The 23,853-nt window shown below is 31.3% G+C and overlaps 2 protein-coding genes across 2 annotated transcripts; both read left to right on the forward strand.

The window, feature by feature from the left end:
* The first annotated feature begins 9,783 nt into the window (after positions 1-9,783).
* On the forward strand, positions 9,784-13,769 carry LOC139883600 (transcriptional repressor ILP1-like). Its single transcript, XM_071867759.1, has 6 exons — positions 9,784-11,004; positions 11,241-11,408; positions 11,801-12,480; positions 12,632-12,914; positions 13,030-13,319; positions 13,580-13,769. Exons 1-6 carry the CDS (start codon positions 9,784-9,786, stop codon positions 13,767-13,769), a joined length of 2,832 nt encoding a protein of 943 aa, XP_071723860.1.
* Positions 13,770-16,198: 2,429 nt separating this feature from the next.
* LOC139883604 (WD repeat-containing protein 26 homolog) lies at positions 16,199-18,578 on the forward strand. Its single transcript, XM_071867762.1, is given in 6 exon segments — positions 16,199-16,966; positions 17,189-17,290; positions 17,494-18,043; positions 18,046-18,119; positions 18,344-18,418; positions 18,420-18,578. Coding segments are annotated over 6 exon segments (1,728 nt in total).
* Positions 18,579-23,853: the final 5,275 nt, after the last annotated feature.

Consider the following 23,853-nt stretch of genomic DNA (forward strand, 5'->3'; position numbering starts at 1 on the left):
TTCAAAATACATGATATCTTTTTATGAAAATTCATTGAATAACATCTTGGGGAATATTTTTATAATATTATAGTTTTCGTACTCTGGAAAAAGTATGAAAATCTTAAACTCTTTTTTTTTTTTTTGACAATCGAAAATCTTAAAAACTACTCCTACTTATTATTCAATTTTCAATAGTAGCTACCAACTCGTCTAAGGTCCACTTTTGACTTGGAGCAAAGATAGATCTCATCAATTATCGCTTTCCATCTAACAAAACAAACACCCATGGCAATACTGGCCATTGGCCTAGCCGTAAACCAAATGCTAGGGGCATATACAGCTTCTATTCGCCCCACTCTTCACTTGCTTTTTAACCAAGTTTTTTAGGCACACTAATTAAAAAGTCGTTTAAATTTTAATTTAATTATCTGATTGCCCACCATTTCAAGGGGTTCTCTTTTCTTTCTTTTTTTGAAGGTTTATAAGTGATTTTTAAATTTAATTGATTTTTTAATTCCGAATACTATCTATTCAAGAATAACAAAAGGACATCAATTTAATGGTTAAGGATATTATTTCTTTAGAGGTCGAAAGGTCCGATCTCAATGAAAATGTAAAAAGAAGGAGAAAATAAAAAAAATAAAAAAAACGACGAGAATTATCATCATAAAGAAGCTTGACCAATGTTTGAGCATCCACTTCAAAAATTGCCAATTGGATTCTCATCTTAGATGCGAACTGCATACCCTTTACGAGAACCATGGCTTCAGCCGTCAGAACATAGGAGGGTCGCACTGCGCATCTTCAAACGTTGCTTGAGTACATGTTATATGATAATGTAAAATTTACTTTAAATAGATAGCAAACTATGTATAACCTCAATAAATAGCACACTGTCACACTTGATCTAGATACACTTGATCTAGATATGTAATTCATATAATTTATAATGATTAACATCTAATTAAGATATTTTATCTTATTTTATATAAACAATACCAAGATTTTTTCAATTTTAAATTTTATTGACAATAGAGAGATTTTTTTCAATTTGTTCCAATTGCAAATTCAATTACAAATTTTATTGTCAAATCAACATCCGTCACATGTCACATGTTTTATTAACGAATAGTAATTTGACACGTGTATTTTACAACTTCTTATAGACAATAGAGATATTTTTTCAATTTCTTCCAATTGCAAATTTTATTGTCAAATCAACATCCGACACATGTCGTTTTATTAACAAATGGTAATTTAACACATGTATTTTAGAACTTTGAGTTTAATTAGAAATCAAGTTACAATTTTAAATCAAAACATTATGTTTATAATAACAACATAATGATTCCCAATAAAATTCTATTAATTACTTTTTTCTAATATAATAATTTTATTCCGTTATTCAAAAAAGAATTAATTTTATTCCTAATCAATTTCATATCTATCATTTAAAAATTTATTCTTAATAAAATTATAATACACTTTATTTTTTTAAAAAAATCTTATTAAATAATTTTTCTTAATTAAAATATTATATTCTTTTTTCCTATTCCTAAATAAAAGAGACATCTCTACTTTTTTCCTATTCAAATAGACATAGTATTAAAAAATTATTCATATTAAAATTATAATATATATTATTTTTTCTAATTATTTTATTAAACTATTATTCTTAATAAAAAAAACTGCTATATTTTTTTTATTCTTAATTATAACGGGCATATCTTATTTTTCAAACAATCCATAATTTTTCTAATTAAAATTTATTATATTATATTCTATTTCTATTCCTAATTAAAACGGACATATCTTCTTTTTTTCCTTTTCAAACGAGAATATTATTAAAAAAGTTATTCCTAATCAAAATATAATATATATTATTTTTCTATTTTTTTTATCAAATTATTATTCTTAATAAATTTTTTTTTTCTATTCTTAATTAAAATGGGCATATCTTTTTTTTAATCATTAGGAACAACTAAATTCATTAGATACAATTATAAATTTTATTATAAAATCAAATCTTGATATATAACTTTTACTTTTTACTATATTTATTATTTTTAAAATAAATTTTTAATTTTAGGATCGTAGATTGTGAAATAAAATCAAAATAATTATAATTGATATAGGAAAACCAGTTTATCTATACAAATTTTCAGTAAATGATCAATTTTATCTGGGACATATTGATTTAAAGGAAAACCAATTAATTTGACTTAATTGTTTATTAGCTTTTTCGTTGCAAGCGAGTACAGTGTTTATCATGCAAGAATTTGTTTATTGATGAATCTTGGCTCTTCAAAGAGGGTAAAATAGTTTAGTTAGAATGTAATTGGGAACGTGATTACTAACATGATAATATGAGGTGTTTTCAATAGTTTAGTTAGAATGTAATTGGGAACGTGATTACTAACATGGTAATATGTGGTTTTTTTAGATACTTATGGTTGTCTATTTAAAGTGTAAGATTATATGTACACCTATTTAATTACAATATATTATATGTGATATGGAGTTATTCAAGCTTTATGTTTATATAAATATAATATTAGTACATATTTTCGTGCGATGTACGGACTTCAACAAATAAAAATGTATTTCATTTTAAATCATTTTCTTATATTTTGTGTAAGTTCATAAAATTTCGCTTATCATTCATCGGCCGAACGCAAATGAGAGCTGTAATTTATTGTATCTTTATATAAAATAAGTATAGATGAAGGATTAAGCTAAAAATTTCTTAAAAGTTAAGGACTTCATACTTGTATATGTTATCTTGAGGATGGAATGAAGACAATTCAATCATCTATAATATTGTAACACGATTTTATTGACGTTCATGCAAAAGTTATCGAAGTAAAAATTAATTTAATTTATAGAAAGTTAAAATGTTATCATTATTGCCAATATTTACATCGACTCTAATACCACCGTATGATTAACGGACTTGACCAAAAATAAATATATTTAACTAATAATTTTTTTATGTTATGTTTATAATACCTTGCATAACATAATAGCATTCAATAGTCTTCATCACATCAACATTTTAGGAGAGTTATATAATGGAGGCTAAGTTGTAAGATTTATGTACAAAATAAGTAAGATGAAGGATTAAGTTGTAAATACAGTGTAATGCACGAATCACATTAAAAGAAGCTCCTCAGGAAATCATGCATTCAAAAATAAAAATATTGGAGAAGAGATTATTTATTGTCAATACGAATTTTGGAATGAAATGTAAAAACAATCGAAGTTCTTTATAGCACACTAAGTTGAGACATCCTTGTTGAAGGCTATGTTAGCCTTTTGAAACCAATCTAGGTTGGTGCTTTCCCTGAATTGTTCCGGCTGTGCTTAGATCATTCTTCTGTTAAAATACATACTCTCCCAAACCTATAGTACAATATAGATATTAAGTTGAATCAAAAATAAGTAGGACCAGATAATGATAAGAAAATTGATGAGGATAAGGCAAGAATAAGGACACAACAAACAGTAACATTAATAACTCGAAATTATAGGTCCTAGATATATTGGGCAGTTCAATAAGAATTTCTATACAATTCAGACATAAATAATGTCTAGTATTTTGAATGTTTCATTTTAATAAGAAAAAAACAATATAAGGTTCATGATACAAACGTTAGATAATTGTATGAAATATAAAAATCTACATTAACGGTTTAAATTAACCAAATACTACAATTCTGATATGATTGTCTAACAACTTGTCAATGATAATGACATCTTGTCTTATCTTCTAGCAATGGTCTGCTTTAATTCAAATTCTAAGCATCTATAATAATTCTACATCCATAAATAAGAAGAGATAATCATATTGTGATATGGAGGGAGTAATTTAAAAATATAATTATCTGATTGAGAATTTAAGAATGAACATGATTACGTAAAATGGAGTTGCCGACAAATTACCATTCATATAAGTAATAAAAACTAAAAAACAATTACCTTCACATCTTTCGTGATACCAGCTAAAAATGAGTACTTAGGATTTTCAGGATCTTTCCAGCATAAAATATCTTCATACTGATCGGTGTCTAAAAAATGATAGTAGAGTTTGCTATTTAAATTGACGTCGGTCTCCGTACCAGCATCCAATTCTTCACCATCTCCAACAAAATTGAATATAAAGATACTGATTCAGCTTTTATATTCCATGGCATTTTACTGTAACAAAACAGGTTTCACCGAAATTTTTTGTTACAGAAATTTCAGTTGAGACTTTTATGCTAAATAATTTAGTTCATGTCAAACAAATTGTACAAATAATACTTACTTGGGAGATGGACATCGGTTATAGAAAAAATCCTTGCTATCATGTGTCCATCTAATACCCGAAAACTTAACCTGAAAGGAAATAAGTCAAATAACATATTTAATAAACCTAGTTTTTTAATTTCTTCTACACCTAAAAACGGTAAAAAAAAAGCGAGAATTACTAACTCAGGATAAAGAATCAGTCTCCATAGTCTTATTATCAACTCGCATAAGTTTAATCGTAATCCAATCATTGCCACTTGAACTAAGTCCAAATGCCACGTATTTTGCATCTTAGCTAACTGAAAGTGTATTCAGCGAAACTGTTCTATCTTTATTAAGCACATTCGGATAAAGCAAGACCTTTAGTTCACCATCCAAACTGTCCTATAATAAACCAATAAAATGTGCATGAGTTTCATAAATAAGGAAACAAACAAATGCCACAATCACAATTAACAATAGCAAATCAATCAAAAATAAGTAACCTGAAATCAAAAATGCATTTCCTTTTCACTTGATTTAGCCTTACAGCACCACCTATTCCGACGAACACCAATTTTTTTCCTGTTATCAAAGATCTGTCCGAAACCCCACCATCAATAACAAAAAACATGTGAATAGTTTTAAAAGGATTGATCAGTATCAAAGTGGTAGTTGACATTTTTGTCATGGACTATAATTAAATCTGGTAGAGTGGAAAACAGAACTACAACTCGTGATAAAATCAACACTGTTACTAAATGAACAAAAGTAAAACTCGAGGTAAAATCACATACATCCACATATGACATATCAATGATTTCAATTAACAACGAAAAGGACTGCATCTCGAGAATGTATATTGACAGAATACGAATCCAAAAATCCCATTTCATGAACAATAACACATAAAAATTGAACATCAGTAAACATCCAATCGAATAAATAACTCACAAGTCACAATTCGATCGATTGAAAGAATGAAAAACCTTAAAATAAGAAAAATCCATTTATGAACAGCAAGCCTTACCTTGATTCGGCCTTGAAACTTCAATTTAGGATTTTCAAAACTTGTATTTTGTCGAATCACGTCCATATTTATAGGGGAATGATCGTGGTGAGGAGAGCAGTTATGGGTAGAGTAGAAAATCATCGTGGGGAGGAGATCATGTGTGAGGAGAGAGTTTTCTGACTTTGTGAAATTCATAGGAGAAGGAAACAAAAAAAAAAAATGAAGTGTTTTGTGTTTCTATGTCAAAAGGGAAGGAAAAAATGAAAAGCATGAACTAATTAGATGAAATAGGACCAGTTGCAACACAGAGAGTGAACAACACACACAATGTATTAAAAGATGTTGGCATACATACGGGAGTTATTTATTAAAAAAGAAAAATCATGTATGCATATTTAAAAAATTGTTAATTGATTTAAAAAGTCACTTCCTATCATAATTCAAATTATCGCTATCTATCTACCAAATATAAAGGATATTTGTTTGATTGCTTTACAGAAAAAATGTAGAAGAAATCTGGAGCAACGTTGGGATACATACTAGTTCTAATTAAAAAATCAAAATACAATAAAAATATAATGATTTTTAATAAAATTCTATCAATTACTTTTTACTTATATAATAATTTTATTCCTAATTAGAAACATATTCCCTACGAAACCTATTCTCATTCTTCCTAATTAACACGGACATATATATATATATCTATCTTTTATTATCGAATTAATTTCGACATATAGTTTTTTATTAGCGAACTAAATTTGTCACATGAATTTTTTCTATCTATTATTTAAAAAATTATTCTTAATAAAATTATAGTAAACTATATATATTTTTAATTTTCTTATAAAAAAATTTTTCCTAATTAAAATCCATTATATTCTTTTTTCTATTCTTAATTAAAATGGATACATCTTCTTTTTCCACATCTTCTTTTTTCCTATTCAAACGGACAAACTATTTAAAAAATTATTCCTAATCAAACTATAATATATATTTTTTAATTTTTAATTAAACAATTATTCCTAATAAAAATTTGCTATATTATTTTTTTTTATTTCTAATTAAAATGGGAATATTTTATTTTTCAAACAATAGGAACAACTAAATTTATTAGATGCAATTATAAATTTTATTATCAAAATAAATTTTGACATATGACTTTTATTTTTTTGTTATGTTTATTATTTTTGAAAATAAAATAATTTTTAATTCTATTAGGATTAATGTAGATTTTGTAATAAAATCAAAATAATTATAATTGATATAAAGTTAAAATAATTTCTTTTTGATATAGTATTTGACATAAGTTTGATAATATTTAATGCAAATAATCATTATATAATTTTTTATATGATATATTTAAATTATTAATTTTTAAAGGCACGCACTTTCCGTCTAATGGACCGGCTCACCGACTTGTATAGACAATAGCAAGACTTTTCAATTTGTTCCGATTGTAAATTCAATTGCAAATTTTATTGTCAAATCAAAATTCGACACATGACGTTTTATTGATGAATAGAAATTTGACACATGTATTTTAAAACTTTGAGTTTAACTAGGTTTCAAGTTACAATTTTATAGGATGAATTTTTCAATTTATTCCAATTACAAATTTTATTTTCTAATCAAAATTCGACATACGACGTTTTATTGATGAATAAAAATTTGACACATGTATTTTAGAAAATTGAGTTTAATTAGGAATCAAATTACAATTGTAACCAAGTGATATTATTTTTTTTCTTTTCTAATAAATCAGGAATCAAATCGTTTCCTAAAAAAATTCTACTAATTAATTTTCCTCATATAAATATTTTATTGCCAAAATAATTTTGACGCATAGTTTTTTTTAGTGAACTAAATTTTGACACATGATATTTTTTATCTATTGTTTGAAAAATTATTGATAGTAAAATTATAATAAACTATATTTATTTTTTAATTTTCATATTAAAACTTTTTTTTGATTAAAATAAGTCATATTTTTTCTCATATTCCTTACTAAAACGGCTACATCTTCTCTTTACCTATTCAACCGGGTATAATATTTAAAAAATTATTCTCAATAAAATTATAATATATATTTTAATTTTTTTTAAAACTATTATTTCTAATAAAAATCCATTTTATTCTTTTTTCTTATTTTTAATTAAAAATGGACATATTTTTTTGTCAAACAAATAAGAATAACTAAATTGATTGGATGGAATTATAAATTTTATTATGAAATCAAATAATGATATGTCACTTTTACTTTTTTGCTATGTTTATTATTTTTTATTTTTTTATTAAATTCTAATAGGATTATAGATTTTGAAATAAAAAAATAATTATAATTGATATAAATTTAAAATAATTCCATTTTGATATAATATTTTACATATATTCAATAATGTTTAATAAAAAATAATTATATAATTCTTTATATGATATATTTAAATAATTTCATTTTCTAATATACGGATTTCTTGTCCAATGGACGAATCTACTGACTTGTATAAAAACAATGGTTTTAACGAATTATATAAAAGTGTAAAATTTTCTTAAAGTAGATAGTAACCTATGATTAATATATGATGTTTTGGTTAAAATGATATTGTGTAATTAATTAGATATAATGACATTATTTTAATAAAAAAATCATCTCTTAAGCTATACATGATATTTTAGAAAATTTAATAAATAATTTTTCACAAAAATAATCTTAATGCATCTAATTAATTACACAATGCTATTTTAACCAAAAATATTAAATAATGTGAAATATATTATTAGATGTATGTCAAGCTGTATAATCTCAGTAAATAACACACTTTCTCAAACTGGACCTTATATTTCTGTACAAGTTCGGTTATTATAGATTTTCACAAGATCAATCAAGACCTTGCAATAGTCAACTTGATAGTATAGATGAATTCTGTGAACCGAAATTTCCATTTACTTTTCATGCAATATTTAGCATAATAATATTTGTGAAATGAAACAATTCAGCAAATTGGCATTTTAAAAAAATTTCAATAGCTTTCAAGAGAATTGAAAGGATATAATGATTTGATGTTTGAAAAAAAAAATTAAATGAAGAGCCTTTCAAAACTACAAGGGAAACAAAAAGTCGGGTCTCCTCACGTCCCTTTAGCCATTACTATATATTTTTGGCCTTACCAAATGCTTCAATCGACAATATTTAAAAAAAAATACTATTTTTTTTATATTTTAATGACATGTGTAATTAATCAAATACATGAAAGATATTTTTATGATAAAAATATTTTTCAATTTTTTCAAAATTATACAAAATATCATATATAATTTAAAAAATACTTACATTAAAAAAATATTTTAATTATATTTAACAATTATAAATGTCATTAAAATCTAAAACTAAATTGAAGCTGAAGCAGTACTATAGTAATATCACTGCAGGTTTAGTGGTTTTATTTAAAAGGAGTAATCGGTGCTGCAAGCCAATCCAAAGCATGCATTTGTTCATGAACCTAAAAAACTCGTACGTACCACCTCAAAAAAAAGTTAAAAAAAATTGAAGTATAAGAAGGCAAACATGATACTAGAACAAGTACGGGACACGTACTATTCCTACAAAATTTTATACACAATACTCCGAATATAGAGCCCCCTAAAATTTGTTATGAATGATGATAATTTAAAAAGTTATTTTTCATCCATCCAAAATTTTGTTCTTCCAAAATCAATCGCATAATCTCATGTAAGAAAAAAATACGATAATCACTAGATCACGTTGTTGTTGGTAAAGATTATTAATGTTATCAATGAATAAAAAAAATATTTTTTTCGTCTCAAATTAGATGTTGATATAAATATATATATGTTTTTTTTTTAAAAATTAGATGTAAATTTTGACAAGTTTAAAGAACATTAATTATGTTTTTCCATTATAACCTCACCACTTTCACCATCTTCACCCTCATCTCCCTATGTACTCCACCTCACCAATTTCACCCACATATCTTTTATGATGATTTTTTTGTCTATATAATCACAATTATATTAGAAAATAAACTAAAAAATATGTTTTATTAATTTATATAAAATTTCCTAAATTAACAATTAATTTGGGACGGAGGGAGTATATGTTATCACGTCTAGATTCATGACTTTTAGGACATAGAAAATGTAAATTCATGACTTTCTGAACGTGTACTTGGATATCAAGGAAGCACTTTGCAAACTAGGCCACCTCTTAGTCCAACTACGTCGTCGTTTAAGTGATCCGTCAACGTGGCAGAGGCTTGGGCTTGCTTTATATAGGTTTTGTCTTTCAACTTAAATGTAAAAGCCCATAAAAGGCCCACCATCTTCCTAATAATAAAATAAAACTATTGTTTGGGCCCAGCGTTATTTATCATCGTGTTCGTATAATCGTATTTGTATTTATATTTATTTTCCAGGAAAATTCAAATACTGTAATTTTGTTTCCTCCCAAATCATATACTCTCTGGATTTCGTGATTTCAATATCACCAGAAACCGGCAAAGATGAGCAATAGAGGTCGAAACTTCCGGCGCCGAGGAGATGACGACCACGACAACGACGATGCTGACGACAAGCAGCAGCAGGCCACCCCTTCCCGTTCAATGTCTAAACCCAAAATCCCTCCTAAATCCGCCGCCAAACCGAAAACCCCAATCCTTCTCAGCTTCGCCGACGACGATGATCAAGAAGAATCAATGGCGCCGCCGCCGCAATCGAAAACCAAGTCGAAGAAGTCTCATAAATCTCCGTTCTCGTCCTCGTCAGCTTCGACTTCACACAAGATGACCTCCTCCAAAGACCGTACTGGTCAAGCTCATGTGCCTTCCAATGTGCAACCACAAGCAGGTACTTACACTAAAGAAGCTCTCCTTGAATTGCAAAAGAATACACGAACCCTCGCTAGACCCTCCAATACCACAACAACTGCTACTACTGTTGCCGAGCCGAAGATTGTTTTGAAAGGTCTAATAAAACCCCCTACACAAAGCAAAGGGGGCGATGAGGAAGATGAAAGAGAAGATATGCAAAATGGAGATAATGAGGCTGTTAAATTGACTTCTTCCATGAATGGTGTTGGAATTGAGGCTAAGGATTCGGATCCTAGCTCGTCTTTCTACCCAGATAAGGCTACTATCGATGCAATTAAGTTAAAGAGGGAAAGGATGAGACAGTCCAGAGCAGCTCCTGATTATATGCCGTTGGATACTGGCGGAGTTGTGGGTGCTGCTACAGCAGCAGACGGGTTGAGTGACGAGGAGCCGGAGTTTCGGGAGAGAATATCCATGCTTGGGGCTGCAACCGGGAAGAAGAAAGGTGTTTTCGAGGATGAAGAAGCGGAACTAGATAATGGATATGGATTGTGGAAGAAGAAGATTGCTTCTGCTGCAAGTGTAGTGGTGGAGAGCAGCAATATAGATGGCGATGATGAGGATGATGAGGAGCGGATGTGGGAAGAAGAGCAGTTGAGAAAGGGAGGAATAAGAATGGACGACGCCTCGAGGTCTAGCAGCAGTAGGGTAGCAAATGGTGCTACTGCTTCAACGGCAGGTAATGTACATATGCAATACCAACAGAAACTGTCGGCTGGTGTATATGGTCCATTCCCAGCTGCCAACATTGGCGGGTCGATTGGAGATTCTGTTTCAGGCTTGGATGGCATGTCAATAGCACAACAGGCTGAAATTGCAAAAAAGGCCATGCAAGACAATTTCAGGAGGCTTAAGGTATGTAATTCACAGTTATGCACTGATTTTTGAAGGATTACATTTGATTATTAAGTTCTCCTTTATGAGTCTGGAGACTGTAGTTTCAGTGTTTGACTGCTAGCCTAAAAGGATTGATCTTAAAGCCCTTACTATGGCAGAACATGTTCCATTGAGGTTATTTGTAGCGTGAAAAGAATCATGTAGTTTTCATTAGTTTATATGAATTTCTTGCTTATCTTTCTTCTTCATATCAGGAATCTCATGGCAGAGCCATCAACTCTCTGGGAAGGGCAGATGAAAATTTGTCTGCTTCGCTGTTGAAGATCGCTGCTCTTGAAAACTCTCTATCTGCTGCGGGTGAAAAGTTCATCTTTATGCAAAAGCTTCGACATTTTGTTTCTGATCTGTGCGACTTCTTGCAGGTATGTGGTTTTCTATTTTGATGCACGGATTTTCTGCCAGTTTACTAGCTTCGCAATCATAGGGGATAGGAGTCATAAGACAGTGGCAGCATATAATTAATTCATTGATATGGTTTCTGATACGCATTTAAAGTATTTATTTACTACTATCATTAACCCATGGACTTGTAAAAACCTACTTGCCACAAAACGGGCACTTTTGTGAGTTAACCTGCAATTGCTTGTTATGATTTCACTATGACATGGGGATGGTAGATGGACTTTTGGTTTCCATGTCTATGCACATAATATGTACTATAATACCTCTTTCATTGTTTTAGGCAGCATCTGTGATACTGTTTTTTTTTTTCTTGTTCTGTACTTATCAACATGGTCTCTTTGTCTACATTCAGGATAAAGCTCCATTTATTGAAGAACTAGAAGAGAGGATGCAAGAAAGTAATCAACAACGTGCTTTGGCTATCATTAAAAGAAGAGCTGCCGATAGCGAGGATGAAACAATGGAGTTGGAAGCTGCCATCAGTGCAGCCAAGTTCGTCTTCAATGAACGCGGCAGCAGTACCGCAATGATAGCCATGGCTACAAGTGCTGCAGAATCTGCAGCGGCGGCCATTAGAGAACAAACCAATCTGCCAGTTAAGCTTGATGAGTTTGGCAGAGATGTGAATCTGAAGAAACGCTTGGACATGAAGCGGAGGGCTGAGGCTCGCCAACGCAGGAAAGCACGAGCTGAATCAAAGAGATTGTCATCTATGGAAATAGATGGGGCATATCAGAAGGTAGAAGGAGAATCAAGTACTGATGAGAGTGAAGCTGAGACTGAAGCCTATGAGTCAAATCGTCACTCATTAATCCAGGTTGCTGAAAATATTTTCAGTGATGCAGCAGATGAATTTTCCCAATTGTCAGTAGTGAAAGAAAGACTTGAAAATTGGAAGAGAGATTATTCATCAAGCTACCGTGATGCTTACATGTCTCTGAGTCTCCCTACTATAATCGCTCCTTATGCTAAATTGGAACTTTTAAAGTGGGATCCGCTCCACGAGAATGCGGGCTTTTCTGCTATGGAATGGTAAAAATCTCGTCTGTAAATTTTTAGCGACTAAAGCCAATGTTAAGTGTTAATGTGCACATACTGCTACAATGAGACATGATACACTTGACAAGATAGTTGATTCACTTGAACTTCAAACTTATGAATTTCTTTTCTTTTTCCTTGTCAGGCATTCGCTTTTATTATATTATGGTCTGCCAAAAGACACAAGTGATTTTTCTTCTGATGACGCTGATGCCAATCTTGTTCCTATTCTAGTGGAAGCGGTTGCCCTTCCTATTTTGCGTCATGAACTTCAATACTGCTGGGACATGCTGAGTACTCGAGAGACAAACAATGCTGTAGCTGCCACCCTCTTGGTTATTGAATATTTTGACGTTTCAAGTGGGAAGCTAGCAGAGTTATTGACTGTTGTACGTGATCGTCTCGCTGACGCTGTTGCTAATATTAAGGTACGATCTATGGAAATTTTAAATAACCTCTGGAGTCTGGACTTCCATTGTAAATTTATCATATTGGCTTAAGTTGCTCTAACACTATCATTTCTCTTGCCATTTTACTAAATAGGTACCAACATGGAGCCCTCTTGAATTAAAGGCAGTGCCCAATGCAGCCAGATTTGCAGCTTATCAGTTCGGAATGTCCGTCCGTTTGATGAGAAATATTTGCTTGTGGAGCAAGATTCTGAATCGGACCGTCCTAGAGAAGCTCGCTCTTGATGAGCTTTTGTGTCGAAAAGTTCTCCCTCATGTTCAAAGCATTGCCTCAGATGTTCATGACTCGGTCAGAAGAACTGAAAGAATCGTTTCTGCTTTATCTGACGTGTGGACAGGCCCCAACATCACTGGGAACCGAAGGTATTCTCATGTTAATATCAGAAATACTCTTTCTATCGTTTGTAGTATCGTAATGGAAATGAAAGAATGTTTGCAACAGTGGCTTCATGAATTATCTTGGAACTTCTGTTCTTATTTTTCTTCCACAGCAAATTCCAAATTGTGTAATTAGCCTGTTGATCACTTGTTCATGTGTGCAAACATCACAGTGCTTGTAGTTTTAATAGTAACAACATCCATATATTCTAACTTGGTTTTGTTTTGTACGTAAACTGTTGCAGTCCGAAATTGCAACCTCTGGTGGATTATTTAATGTCTTTGGGAAGAACATTAGAAAAAAAACGAGGCGGCATGGATGAACAGGAAGCCAGTGGACTTGCACGTAGATTGAAGAAGTTGTTGGTTGAATTGAATGAATATGATTTAGCCAGGGACTTAGGAAAGACATTTCATCTCAAGGAGGCTTTGTGAAAAACTATTACTAGTTTTATATTTCTGGTACAAAATTGTAGTTTATTTTTTCCCCCCAATCTGAGAGTTTTTTAGAGGCGATTATATTATATTCATAGATAATTCCTTTTTCCCACAATTTGATAAGCTTATTTTACACTAACTTTGACTGCAAAACGAAATAGCGATGATACGTGTTGGAAATGTTTTGCATATACTTTACTATTATTCTTTGCTTTTGATTCTAAAATTTGTTCATCTTGTTTTGTTGGTTACCTATACGGCAAGATATCAAACAATTTACTTTTCATTTGTTTGGCTTGAATCTTCATTTATTTTAATCAGGGAGAGTGGCCTTAAGGTTAAAAAGAAAATACATCTTACCGTTTGTAAACATTTTGTTAAAAAGAAAATACATCTTACCGTTTGTAAACAGTGGTTGATAGGGAAAGGGCTTTCGGGTTGATCAAGCTCGAGAGTGAGTCTCATTGATCGGCATGGAGAGTCTCGTTCAAGGAGATAATCTGACATTCCTTGTCGATTCCGAGACCCTTAGATAAAGACCGACAGAGAGACCCCTTTCGGCACGGGTCTCTCGGTCTCCCTTTCCTGTCCGTCACGACTTATACTCGAGGAAAAAATGGTCACTTCCAAACAAATTCTAGTGACTCCTTATAAATAGTTCTTGACATGACATTTGTTAGGGGACATCATATGACTACACGAAACCCTAGCTCACTAGCTTGGTTCCGTATATTCTTTTTCTATCACTAGAGACATTACACACACGTATACATCAATAGACACTCGATTCCGAGACTAGTGTCCACGCCTAGAGTCTAGCCTTAGCTATCGGCCTCTAGATGAGCCTTGGTAGACTGTAGACGCTCAACCACTCTCTTCAAAATCCTCTCATTTTTTAAATCAAAAACGGCTACAACCATACAAGAAGCACGTGTTCGTCACCACTCTATACATTCCATCCTAGATGAAATCAGTTGTAATTCTCGAAGAGAAGAAATTACTTGTTGACATTCAATTTGAATGCATGAGCCAGCAAAGCTATTATAGAGTTGTGAATGTGAGAAATAGGTGGGTTAGAGTTAGGCACATAATTTGAAATCCCATAAAAAAAAAAGACAAAAGTAAACGTGTAATTACATATCCGTATAATTACATACGAATTTAATTTTTAATGTTGTTTGGTTAAATATACGTTGTAATTATGAATGTTATATTTAGTTGTACGGTTAGTAACTGTAATATTAGATTATAAAATATAAATAATAAAATTATAAAAACAAATTTTGTAATTACACCGATTTTTATGGAAAGTCATAATTAAAACCATATAATTAAAATCCTTCGAATTTCACGTAATTACATGAAACAAATAATTACATGAACATCCAGACAAATTAACAGTATAATTACCATTAATTACTCAAAAATCCAATAAATTCTTTTTTTATGCTACAAATCCAATAAATTATTTGGTGGCTTTCCAATCAGTTATAAAGAATTGGAACTAAGTTAAGAAAAAATGAAGCAGAAAATAAAATAAAAGTGGACCATTTGTCAAAAATTTGCCAAATGCAAATGGTAAAAAAGTTGCACTTGAAATGTTCATCAATCTGCTATACATTACTACTGACAAAAGAAATTATAGTAAATAAAAACTTTTTTTCTTGCTTACATTCTTCAAGAAAAAGGAAAGATAATATACTAATAAAAATGGAACAAATACTTGCTTGTTAGTATATTAATGTTAATTAGACTGTCATTCATTTGTGTGTTTCTTCTTCTCTTCCTCATTGCTCTCTGTTCAAATTGAGATTAGCCTTAAGGTGCCTTTTTTTATGGGTCTTCTTCAATTTCGTGATGTTTTATGTTTATTCATCGTTAATGGATTCTGTTTTTTCTTCTGTGATATTAAATAACAGATTGAATTCAATTTTGCTTTCTGGGTTTTCTTCTTCGTTGCGTGATTTTACTTGTCTCTGGTAAGCAAATCTCAACATGGTTTTTGATGATCAACTTCATCTTCTGATCACTCTCTATGCTATGATAGTATGATTGTCAATAGCTTTAGCTTACTTGATTTGCAGTTTGACACTTTTTCTGTATAATCCGATTTTGAATTTCCTGTTCCATTTCAATTCAATCTTCACTTAATTCTGAAATGATAATCACAGACTCAAGCTTTAGTTCTTCATTGATCATGAACTTAATTAACTATTGGCAAGCAAGACACTTGTCATTTAGCATTGAAATGGAATTTGCTAAGCTTGTTATGGATTTGGTTGATGTGTTAACATTGGTGTCTCCTTTATTTCAGAAATTGCACTTGCATTGCCTTTTTCTGTTATGAAATCACTCTTATCTGTTTGATTTGAGTGCGCTCTCACCGATGATTTTTTTTTAGATATATGGGCTGAGTTGAACATTTCATGGGAGGTATTGAAGATAATGAACCGCCATTGAAACGTTTGAAAGTGCCTGTTGGGAAATCAGATAGGTTTTCACAGGATTCTTCAAACCTGATGGCTAGGCATTTAGCCTCACAAGTGGATGTAGATACAATTGGTTCCAAGGGATTGATCAAAAGACCAGAATTTATCAAGATCATTACTAAAGCATTGTACTCACTCGGTTATGAAAAAACAGGGGCACTTTTGGAAGAGGAATCTGGCATTCAATTGTACTCGTCTCAGTTTCATTTGTTTATGAAGCAAGTAACAGATGGGAAATGGGATGATAGTATAGCAACATTGCATAAAATAAGTCATTTGAATGAAACAATTGTTACTTCGGTATCCTTTTTGCTACTGGAGCAGAAGTTCATTGATCTTCTAAGAATTGAAAAAGTAAGTGCAGCTTTAGATACTTTAAGGAATGAGATTGTACCTCTTAGAATCAATGTCAGCCGAGTCCGTGATCTAGCTGCCTGCATTATGTCTCCTTCACGGCGTGTAAGTCTTGGGCTCTTTTGTCCAAAAACTTCAGGTGCCACTTCCAGGTCAAAGATTCTTGAGGAACTTCAGAAGCTACTTCCTGCATGTGTCACAATTCCCGAACAAAGGTTGGAACATCTTGTTGAAAATGCCTTAGAAGTGCAACGGGACACTTGCCAGTTTCACAATGTTTTTGATAGCGATCTAACTTTGTACTCAGACCACAACTGTGGTAGAAATCGGATTCCATCTGAAACTTTACAGGTTAGAAATAGCAAGATGCTCCTCCGCCTTTAACATTTTGTGTAGTTCTAGATAGTAACCAACTTATCTTGTTTAGTTATGTTCTTTGTAGCTACCACTGCTTCTATCATAGTTGATGAAAAAATAGCATTATTGTTAATCATTGTAGTTATGTTGTGGCTTTATCCCGAACTCAGTTCATAATTTTAATTTAACTTGCATTGTAAGTTTACTCCTGAGCAGGTGTTACAAGCCCATACTGATGAGGTTTGGTTTGTACAATTTTCACATCATGGAAAATATTTGGCTTCATCGTCCAAGGACCAAACAGCTATAGTGTGGGAGGTATTTCTTTCAATTATCTTTTGTGTGTGTCCATCCTTGTATGTGAATGTCTATGTCATAGATAAAATGGTGTACTATTTATTTTTGGAGTTATCATCTTATCTCACCTCCTTCATTTAATTCTGTCTTTTGGGCAAACTGTGTTAAGGCTTGTAATATTATCCCTTATGGAGTCTATTAATTTGTGAATTCCACCATTTTAGGTAAGTGAAGACGGTCACTTGACACTGAAGCATAGACTAAGTGGTCATCAAAAGCCAGTATTATCTGTTTCATGGAGTCCAGATGACAACCAACTCCTTACTTGTGGCGATGGGGAAAGTGTTAGACGTTGGGATGTAAGCTCTGGAGAATGCTTGCATGTTTATGAAAAGAGTAATGTTGGTTTAATATCATGTGGATGGTTTCCTGATGGGAAAGGTATATTTGCTGGCTTGACTGACAAGAGCATTTGCCTATGGGATTTAGACGGAAAAGAAGTAGAATGTTGGAAAGGGCAAAGGACTCGAAAAATATCAGACATTGCCATTACTCGTGATGGAAAAGGGATAATAAGCATTTACAGTGGAAATGCCATATTGTTACTTGACAGGGAAGAGAAACTCGAGAGAGCGATTCAAGCTGCGGGTGCGATCACTTCCTTCTCATTGTCAAAAGACGATAAGCTTCTACTTGTCAATCTCATAAACCAAGAAATACATTTGTGGTCCTTAGAACATCTCAAGGTCATTTCAAAGTACAAAGGCCACAACAAGCGCGATTCGTGATCAGATCTTGTTTTGGTGGATTCGAGGAAACGTTTATTGCCAGCGGCAGCGAGGATTCTCAGGTACTCTTCTGGCAAAATAATAATTAAACCATGTTTTGACAGTTATTATATTGTTGAACAGTTCTCTGAATCTTCCATAACTTCTAGAAGCATGCCAAACCTAGACATTATTGATCTGGTCATACTTTTTTTAGTATCAGATTTTGAGATTGGTTATGTTTGTCAAAGTCTGCTCTTTTATTAATGAATAATGATTTTCGTGGTATTTTATTTTGTTATGATAGGTATATATATGGCATAGATATTCTGGGGAGCTGTTATTCTCACTTCCAGGACATTCTGGAGCTGTTAATTGTGTTAAGCTGGAATCCTACGAACCTTGGGATGCTGGCTTCGGCAAGTGATGACGGTACGATTCGGGTTTGGGGATTAAATAGTAATAATAATAACGTCTTAAATGCAAAGCACAAAGTGCAGAGCAATGGCAACTTCCATCTTTGCAATGGTAGAAGAAGCTGATAATTCATACTTTGACTGTTTTAAGTGTTGACATCTTGTTGTTTCTTACTACTATTTCACATGTACATTACTATTAATGCTGCCATAGACTCATATTGTAACCAGAAAAGAAAACTGTCGTCATAATTATCTTTTCCAGGATTTAATTTTACATGATATACAAAGAGGTAGGGTAATCCACTTTTATACATCGGAACCCTAAGACGTAAACACGAAAAATTTGTCTCGAAATGAAATTTTCGAGACTAATAATCCTGATTAACTTAAGGGGAGAAATCAATTAAGCGTTCATTTTTGGGAGGTATTTTTTTTTTTTTTTTTTTAAAAAAGGGTAATTATTGCGGAATTATAAGACAATTGAAATTAATTACACCATATCCCGTAAATCAGAGTTATGGGTCTTGATTAGTTCCGGAAATTAGAGTTACGTGTCTTAATTAGTCTCGAAAATGATAAATACGGGTCTTATTTTAGTCTCGAAAATGAGAAATACGGGTAATATTAAAACCCGGGAATGAGTATTACGGGATAATGCAATTCCTCTATTGTCGGGGGAGAGTCAAGTAGTAGGCCTCGCGGACGACGGGGATACGGATCCTCCGACGAGGATTACATCGTTCCCCGCGCAAGAGATTATCATGTGTTCAACAACATGGATGGACTTGATGAGGTAACAAACCGCCGCATTCCTACTCGTCCAGAATTATACAATGGTGACCCTAGTTTCATAAAGCTGGGAACGCATTTTTCAAACAGGGAAGAGCTTCAGGGTCCAATAGCGATCTGGTCAACTAGACGGGGAGCAGAATATCTCGTGATGGCGGCAGAACAGACAACATGGATTGCAAAATGCGTACAAACGTACTAAGAAGCCTTATCACGGTATCGTATGCAACTGGAAGATCCGGGCTTCATTTAAGAGCGAATATCGCACGTGGCAAATGACTGTCTGGTGTGACGGGCACAATTGTGACGGAGCAAGCAACGAACGTGAAGACAGAAATATTTCTCAAAATCATGTTGCCCACGTCATATTGGATAAGATTCGCGACCGTCCAAACTACCCAATCAAGTCCATTATTTTCGACTGCGAAGCAGCATTCAGCTATAAAATTGGGAAGAAAAAAGATGGGGACGGTAAGCGAGTAGTGATGAACCAGGTGTTTGGATATTGGTAGACAAATTTTCGCCAAATGCCTAGTTACATGCGAGCTCTTGAACACTATAAAGTGCAGTGGAAGTTCAAGAAAGAGAACGAGATTGTACATAGCAGGAAGAAGATTTTTAGATACCAACACATGTTTACTAACCATGGTAATATGAATTTTACAACGTATACTGATTATTGTTATTTATTCAGGTATGTGTTTTGACATTTTGGTGCCACGAGACTCACATTTCAACACAGTCACCCGGTAGTTATTATCGACGCAACGCATCTTCGTGGAGCGTACAAGGGAAATGTTGTTGTAGCGATTGTGAAGACTCCCAACAATAGAATCGTGCCAGTTGCATATGCCATCATAGACGAGGAGCCGAACCATAGTTGATATTGGTTCTTAAAGTACCTGAAAAAATACGTTCTATAGGATACGTTCACATGCATCATCTCTGATCGTCATTCGGGCATCTTGTCTGCTATCGTGAAGCTCGATAGAAAATTTTCAAATTGCGAAGTTCACAAGTAAAGCTTACACCACTTTAATTGTAATTTTAAATTCAAATTAATCCATGAATTAATTATTGCATCTACACAAGTACTGCATGGAGCACGTTCGTGCCAATATGATGTCAAGCGTCCAAAAAAGAAAGGATTATATGGCTTATGTTGGGCCTTGAGTACCGAGTTGGATGATGCTAAATATATGAAGGCATGGAAAGATCTTATAGACACGAGTCAGGCTGCATCTACGTATCTGCAACGTATTCCCTTAGAGAAGTGGACATTGTTCGTAGACAGATGCCACCGATGGGGCGTCACTACGTCGAACGACGCGGAGAATTACAACAACGTTCTCAGAGGCAACCGCTTCTTGCCGATCAGGGAGTTCGTTCAGGCCATGCACGCAAAAGCTACGGCGATTTTTGCAGACGAGCTGACGAAAATAGATAGATATAGATCTGCGCTTGCACCGATACCGACGGATGCATTCGATGTCAACAAGATGCGTGCCAGACGGAGACGGTTTGAATTTTGTGAAGATGGAGACGGTTTGAATTTTGTTGCAGAGATTCCCGTAAGTGGGAAACACATGATTTCAGTCTCGGAACTCGCATATACGAGAATACCCAATTCCCGGAACTCGCATATACGGGTCTACCCAATTCCCGGAACTCGCATATACGGGTCTACCTAATTTTTGGAGAAGCCATACACGAGATTTAATTGCATGCAACCCTATGTTGACACGCGTCTTTCCCGTATTTGTTAAATCCGAGAATTGATTAATTATCCATTGACCACGTTTATTTTTTCTTAATTGATGTGATTAAATTAACAGTCTCGAAAATGATATTTTCGAAACATGTATATATATTTACGAAATTTCAAAACTCTTAATTCGTGTCGATCTTTTAGAATTAAAATATATATTTATAATTTCTTGCAAAAAAAGAGCAGAGACTATGATTTTATATTTGCAGAAGTTTGAAGGTTTTTAAAGACTAACTAACTTACTCCTAATTCCTTCCATTAAAAACAAAAATTTACTCTCAACTCCATTTTTATTATGCTAATCAGCATTAAAAACTCGATAGGTTTTTTTTTTTAGGCAATATAATTGTAACATATTCCTTCCGGTCCACTTCAAGTCTCGTAATGAAATTTTTTTTCATCTATTTCAATGATTGTTGTATGACATTTATGTATATTTGAGTTTTTTTTTCAATATTACTCTTACATTTATTTCAATTAATATTTTATTTTAAATAAATATTTCTAAATAATAAATGATGGACAGACAAATAATTTTTTCTATTATTAATTATTTTTTTAAAATTCACGATTTTTATTATAAAAAAATAAGTATTATATAGGTATAGTATAGAGATATTTTTCTTTATTTTATTTTACGTTCCTAACGGATTCGAATGGATGGAGGGGATGCTTAACCGACTAGTAGATTGGTGTCTCTGTTGGCTAATACTAGTCAGTGGACCCGTCCGTTGGACGGAAATCCATACTTTTAAAAATTGATAATTTAAATATATATTATATAAAAAATTATATAATAATTATTTATATTAAAAATTATTAAATCTATCAAAAAAATTAACTTTATATCAGTTATAATTATTTTGATTTGATTTCAAAATATACAATCCTATTAAATTTAAATTTATTTTGTTTTCAAAAATAATAAACATAATAAAAGATAAGAGTTATGTATCAAGATTTCATAATAAAATTTATAATTTCATCTAATCAATTTAATTATTCTTATTGTTTGAAAAATAATATGTGTCCGTTTTAATTAAAAATGAAAAAATATATATATAACGGTTTTTTATGAGGAATAATAGTTTAAGAAAAAATAAAAAAAAATAATATATATTATAATTTAATTAGGAATGATTTTTTTTCATAATATGTCCGTTTGAATAGGAAAATGGTAGATGTACTCGTTTTAATTAAGAATAGGAAAAAATAATATATGAATTTTATTAGAAATATTTTTTAAATAATAGATGAAATTGATTAGGAATAAAATTATTATATTAAGAAAAAAGTAATTGGTATAATTTTATTAAAAATCATTATGTTTTTATTGTATTTTGATTTCCAAATTATAAAAGGAAAAAAGAATAATATGATTGATTTAAAATTATAACTTGAGTTCTAATTAAAATTAAAGTTCTTAAATACATGTGTCCCCGTCCGTTGGACGGAAAATCTATACCTTTAGAAATAAATAATTTAAATATATATTATAAAAAATTATATAATAATTATTTGCATTAAAAATTATTAAATCTATGTCAAATATTATATCAAAAGGAAATTATTTTAACTTTAAATCAATTAGAATTATTTTGATTTTATTTCAAAATCTACAATCCTATTAGAATTAAAAATTTATTTTGTTTGAAAAATAAGATATCTCATTTTTAATTAATAATAGGAAAAAATATAGCAGATTTTTATTAAAAATAATAGTTTAATAAAACAGTTTGAAAAAAAATATATATTTAAATTTGATTAGAAATAATTTTTTTTAACAATATGCCCATTTAATAGGAAAAAAAGAAGATGTGCCCGTTTTAATTAGGAATAAAAAAATAATATAATGGATTTTAATTAGAAAAAATCATTAAATAAAAAAATTAGGAAAAAAATTTATGGTATATTATAATTTTTATTAGGATTTTTTTAAAATAATGGGTAGGAAATTGATTAGGAATAAAACTATTATATTAAAAAAAAGTAATTAGTAGAATTTTATTAGGAATCATTATGTTTTTATTGTATTTAAATTTCTTAATTAGATTAGGAAAAAAAATAATATTATTGACTTAAAATTGTAACTTGAAACCTAATTAAACTCAAAATTCTTATATACATGTGTCAAATTACTATTCGTTAATAAAACGTCATGTGTCGGATGTTAATTTGACAATAAAATTTACAATATAATTATAATTGATACAAATTAAAATTTTTTTTCTATTATTTATAAAATAAAATAAGATAAGATAGAGATATTCATGACAACATTTTACTATTTTTATTCGATTACGACAAAAACTCATTCAGTAAGGATAATTACTGTATTATTAAAAGTACCCTCAGATTTTGAAAATAAAAAAAAATCTCAGAATGTGATATCAACATCGGATTATAATGAAGCCCTTTCTGCCTGGGAATGGGCCACGGGCCACGAGAACGAGTTTGTTTCCAAAATCCAACACCCTTGCATTAATTTAATCATTGCTCGAATTTATGAGTAGCGATTTATGAGGGGTAAAGGTTTCAATTTGGATAAAGATGAAGGATCAAAAATAAACTTTTCATCCATGTTAGTATGTATGTATCGAGGTGCATCTGTCCAAAAATACAAAATTAATCCAACAAACTTTTGGTGGTGGAGTGGAGTGGAGTGGTGTTTCAATTCAACTTCTTTCTTTCTTCTCCGTCTTCGTCTTCTTCTTCGTCTCCTTCTTCTTGCTTTTGGCTATCTGGATGGGTTTTCACTTCTATCTGGTGAGTGGTGACCTAATTCACTCAATCATTTCTTATGATGTGGATTTCCCCTTCTTATCACTTTGATGATTCAGT

Source organism: Rutidosis leptorrhynchoides, unplaced genomic scaffold (assembly GCF_046630445.1).
Source record: "Rutidosis leptorrhynchoides isolate AG116_Rl617_1_P2 unplaced genomic scaffold, CSIRO_AGI_Rlap_v1 contig427, whole genome shotgun sequence".
NCBI lineage: Eukaryota > Viridiplantae > Streptophyta > Magnoliopsida > Asterales > Asteraceae > Rutidosis > Rutidosis leptorrhynchoides.